Here is a 5,000-nt window from a genome sequence, read left to right as displayed (position 1 = left end):
CCTCTCCTCTACTCTCTTCCTCTCCTCTCCTCTCTTCCTCTCCTCTCCTCTCTTCCTCTCATCTCCTGTCTTCCTCTCCTCTCCTCTCTTCCTCTCATCTCCTCTCTTCCTCTCCTCTCTTCCTCTCCTCTCCTCTCTTCCTCTCATCTCCTGTCTTCCTCTCCTCTGCTCTCTTCCTCTCCTCTGCTCTGCTCTCTTCCTCTCCTCTCCTCTCTCCCTGTCCTCTCCTCTTATCCTCTCATCTCCTCTCTTCCTCTCCTCTCTTCCTCTCCTCTCCTCTCTTCCTGTCCTCTCCTCTTATCCTCCCTTCTCATCACCTGGCTATTGACTCTCCTCCTCCCTTCTCATCTCCTCTCTTCCTGTCCTCTCCTCTCTTCCTCTCATCTCCTCTCTTCCTCTCATCTCCTCTCTTCCTGTCCTCTCCTCTCCTCCTCTCTTCTCCTCTCCTCTCTTGAAACTCCACTGACTGATGTTCTCTGTCTGTCTGTCTGTCCTCCGTCCCAGGCCAGCGAGATCGAGCGTCTGACCACCTGGTACAACCCACTGTCCACCCAGGAGCTGGCCATCTCAGTGGAACAGTCGGTGGAGACCAGCATTGCCAACTGGAGGTCCAAGTACATCAGCCTGAGCGAAAAGCAGTGGAAGGACAACGTCAACCTGGCGTGGAACATCGCCCCTTACCTGGCCATGCAGCTGCCCGCCAGGTACCCCCCCCACACACACACACACACACACACACACACACACATATGGTACTGCCGCCACACACACACACACACTCCCACAAGTAAACATACTCTGCCCTGGTCGCCTATTAAGCTATACAGCAACCTGCCAGATGTATACAGACATACACTACCTGCCACACACACACACACACACACACTGATTCACCTAGATCTACAAAACATTTAGAATGGGGCCCCACATGTATCCATTCTCTTGTGTACACAGGTACAGTTCAAATATTTGTTCTGTACATACAGACGCCTGATTTGTTTGATCTGATGGGTGTGCTGCCCACTTGCGTCTAAAGAAAAAAAAAAAACTAACCTGAACTCTACATGCCAAAAAAACCCACCTCAAATCACTGTTCCTCTCACTATTCTCAGTGCTCGTAGTCCTTTTGTTGTGAGATGGAAACGTTCGCAAAAGGACATCATGAATGGATACATAGCCTTTTTGTGTCATTCTAACACATTGCCCTACTTGAAAAGATGATTTGCAAAGTCTAAAGTCTAACTAAAGCTAATTGAATTACTTAGCTAAATCTATTAGCTAATTTAATACGATGAGCAAAATCTTAAGCGCAAACATAGATGAGTCTGATGAGTTTGTACTCCCACATTTAGTTCATGCACAAGACTCTGCGTGTTTTCCAGAGCTGCATGATTATCGCAATCGTAATCGCAATATGAACCAACGCAATTACCGAATTGCAAAAGCAACAATTAATTGTGCACAGTTACAGTTCTGGTTGGTGGGTGTGCGTAGTGTGTGAGTGGCACAGAAATTCTGATTGGTGAGCATCACAGTCGCCTGGGGGTGCTGTGCTTCATGTGCACTGGGCGTGCTCACCAATCAGGGGTGGCACAAATTAAAGAGACATCTGAAATATTGAACTGAATAAATGAATTGACATTAAAAAATCATACCGCAGCCCTAGCGTTGTATCACTATGTACATTGGCCATCCTTTAAATCAGGGCTCATTGTGTTTCCTACCTGCGATTGTGGTGAAATATTCCTCCTGAGGTAACCATAGAGTATTTCAAGCACTCGTATAGACCCTTTCAACAATAAAAACAAAAACAATGCTTGAACGTTCTATTTGGTTCCCAATCTACTTCCTCTGCATTAAGATAACATATGGAATGTTAAAACAGAAGCCTTGTGGGGCCAACTATGATGCTGATAATGGAACTCTCTTGAAAGGGTCCATAGATCCACACTCTGGCTTAGAGCTGTTTGGGCCTTCTTCAGTGCTGCTCACCCGACTCTCTCTGCTGGCAGGTTTAAGAATGCAGAGGCCATCGTTGCCGAGGTGACGCGCCTTGTCCGACTGGACCCAGGAGCAGTCAGCGATGTCCCAGAAGCGGTCAAGGTGAGTGTCCACAAAACAAGATATTTCATATATGTGCTTCTTCTCATAGATTCATGTTACATTTATGTTTGACAGATTTCTGTTACATTTATTGGATCATATTTTATGCCCTGTGCATTCATGGTTACAAAATTGTTAAGTTGGCAGGGTGTTTAGGCTTGGCTATTAGTGCCTCAGAATGTTACTCCATACTCCACCAAAAGGGGGCAGGAGATCAGGTATCTGTTTCAGAGATGAGTAGTGCAATGCTGATTTGCTTTTGTGTGATTTAGAAAGCTGCGTTTGTCATTAGAAATGTTTGTGCTCTCGTTCTGTCAGTGGTTGGGGTTTAAGGTCCAGAGGAGAGTGTGTGTGTGTGTGTGTTTGTGCTCAAAACTGGTCTGCTAATGACAAGACAGCGCCTAGCGTGAGAAACTCCCTGTGCAAATAACTAATGCTGGTTGTTAACTAATGCTTTCATCTCCCTGTAGATTTCGCTCTCACTCCCTCACTTTACCAATCACCCAGCTATTTCTTATGTCATTCATCATGATCCCACTGTTACCATTAGTTATCCACAGTTTGTGTGTGTGTGTGTGTGTGTGTGTGTGTGTTCTTTTTCTTTTTCTGAATTTTATTGTTTATGTTAATACCACTCTTTTCTTGAACAACAGTTGTGTTACAAGACTTCTGCATTATAGTGGATGAACTGTTCATGTGTGGGATTTAAGTTCACTTGGCTTGATTCCTTTTGACAGGATTTGTGATAACAATCTCTCTCTCCCTCTTTAGTTCCTGCTCACCATAGACATTGATTCTCTCTCTAACAATAATCTCTCTCTTACTCTCCAGTTCCTGGTTACATGGCATTTACATGTAGTCCTTTAGCGGACACTTTTATCCTTAGTGTCCTACAAAAAAGGACATGTTAGTGTAGCAAGTTGAATGACCGTACACGCGACGTTAAGTCAGTGAAAGAGTAGAGGGATAGTCTAGTGCTAGACGAAGCATGTTGAGTTTTCTAGTGCTGGGAGAGGAGGCATTCTCAGGTTGGGTCTTGAGGAGGTTTTTGAAGATGTGTGTGTGTGTCCATGTGTGTGTCCATGTGTGTGTGTGTATAAGTGTGTGTGTGTGTGTGTGTGTGTGTGTGTGTGTGTGTGTGTGTGTGTGTGTGGCCTCTGCCACCTGGCACACCACAGACACTGATTCTCTGTCTCGGTCTTCTTCCTCAGTTCCTGGTCACATGGCACACCATAGACGCTGACTCCCCGGAGCTAAGTCACATCCTGTGCTGGGCCCCGGCCGATCCCCCCACCGGCCTGTCCTACTTCTCCAGCCTGTACCCTCCCCACCCACTCACCGCCCAGTACGGGGTCAAAGTGCTGCGCTCCTTCCCTCCCGTATGTACACACACACACACACACACACACACATGCCATGTTTGCATACTTATGCGTGAGGACATGTATACAAAGATGGGTACCTGATTTGTTCTCAAACAGAAATGAAAATCACAGACATTTCACAGACATTTCTGTAACTGAATATTAAGGATTGTTTCGAAGCTGTAGTACGTGATCCAAAAAAGAGCAGCGTATAGTTAATTTGCACGTGCACTCAGCTGAGCTGCAGGCACATCTGAGCTCAGTGTGAGCTGTAGTTCATAAATAATGTGTAAGCAACGGGCAACGCTATGAATAATAGCTCCTGCGAAATCAGGCAGGGGGATTTCAGAAAAGGCACCCATCTTCGAATTCTCTGGGTAGAACTAAGCCCTCATGTGCAGTATATGCAAATACTCTCTCTCTCTCTCTCACTCTCACACACACACACACACACACACACTCACACACACACTCACACACACTTAAATCTTCTCTGGCTAATTTACATACACATGTCAATGTACCTGAGGTATACCCGACCATGTGAGGCGTATGGTACACTTTTGGGGGGGGGGGACTCTTTTGTTCTGACTGAAAATGACACTGCCACATGACAAAAGGTTGTAAGACAATGTGGTAGAAGCATGGAATCAAAAAAATGAGTGTTTTTGTCTTTTTTAACATTTTTGTGAAAAATGGTGTGTCCAAAATTATTCATACCCTTTTTTAACAATCCCTGGAAACATCTTTATTTGCATTCACAGCTCTCAAAATGGTTCATATATACAGTGGGGAGAATACTGTACCTACCAAGCTTCTCCATGTCTCCACAATGATTCTAGACCGCACCTTTTTAGCAGTTGTTCTTAACTGTATGTTGTCCCTGTCATTTGCTGATGAATGAGTAGTGGGCAGTTTACAGAATGTGCCTCTGGTCATGGCAACAAGTCTTTTCTTTGCCTTTTCTTGTTGACAGGATGCCATTCTCTTCTACATTCCTCAAATAGTCCAGGCTCTACGCTACGATAAGGTGAGTGACAAGCATGCCAGGGGGCACTCTCGCCGCCCTTTCACTCCCTCCAGTCTTTTTTGAGTCACCTATGTGCCAACCGGCTCCTCCTGTCGAAAACCCACACACCCACACAACCCCCCCCCCCCCCCCCCCCCGCTCCTCCTGTGTCCGCAGATGGGCTACGTGCGTGAGTACATCCTGTGGGCGGCACAGAAGTCCCAGCTGCTGGCCCACCAGTTCATCTGGAACATGAAGACCAACATCTTCATGGACGAGGAGGCACACCAGAAGGACCGTAAGTCCTGAGACTTGCCCCTGACACACACACACACACACACACACACACACACACATACATATATAGAGTCTCCTTCCAGGCTCCCAATCCGTGGCTCTATTACTGGAAGGTGTCCTGGAAGGCCACACATGCGAGGGAATCCTGTAGATTGGATTGGGGATTACCACGTGTTGCTGTGTGTTTTTCCACAACTTTTTCACGTTGATATGGGAGACATACAGTG

At 46.2% G+C, this 5,000-nt stretch overlaps 1 protein-coding gene across 2 annotated transcripts in view; it reads left to right on the top strand.

Moving 5' to 3' along the window:
- Positions 1-5,000, top strand: part of pi4kaa (phosphatidylinositol 4-kinase, catalytic, alpha a) — a 50,725-nt gene that overhangs the window by 31,623 nt on the left and 14,102 nt on the right. For both annotated transcript variants that reach the window (XM_042080490.1, XM_042080489.1), the window contains exons 38-42: positions 505-704; positions 2,013-2,103; positions 3,315-3,482; positions 4,444-4,497; positions 4,654-4,774. In XM_042080490.1, coding sequence (XP_041936424.1) covers positions 505-704; positions 2,013-2,103; positions 3,315-3,482; positions 4,444-4,497; positions 4,654-4,774 — 634 coding nt within the window. The remainder of the gene's footprint in view (positions 1-504; positions 705-2,012; positions 2,104-3,314; positions 3,483-4,443; positions 4,498-4,653; positions 4,775-5,000) is intronic.

The sequence above is a fragment of the Alosa sapidissima genome, chromosome 23 (genome assembly GCF_018492685.1).
Source record: "Alosa sapidissima isolate fAloSap1 chromosome 23, fAloSap1.pri, whole genome shotgun sequence".
In the NCBI taxonomy this organism is placed as follows: Eukaryota; Metazoa; Chordata; class Actinopteri; order Clupeiformes; family Clupeidae; genus Alosa; species Alosa sapidissima.
Note: the sequence above shows the minus strand (reverse complement) of the source record. Positions and strands in the feature narration are given on the sequence as shown.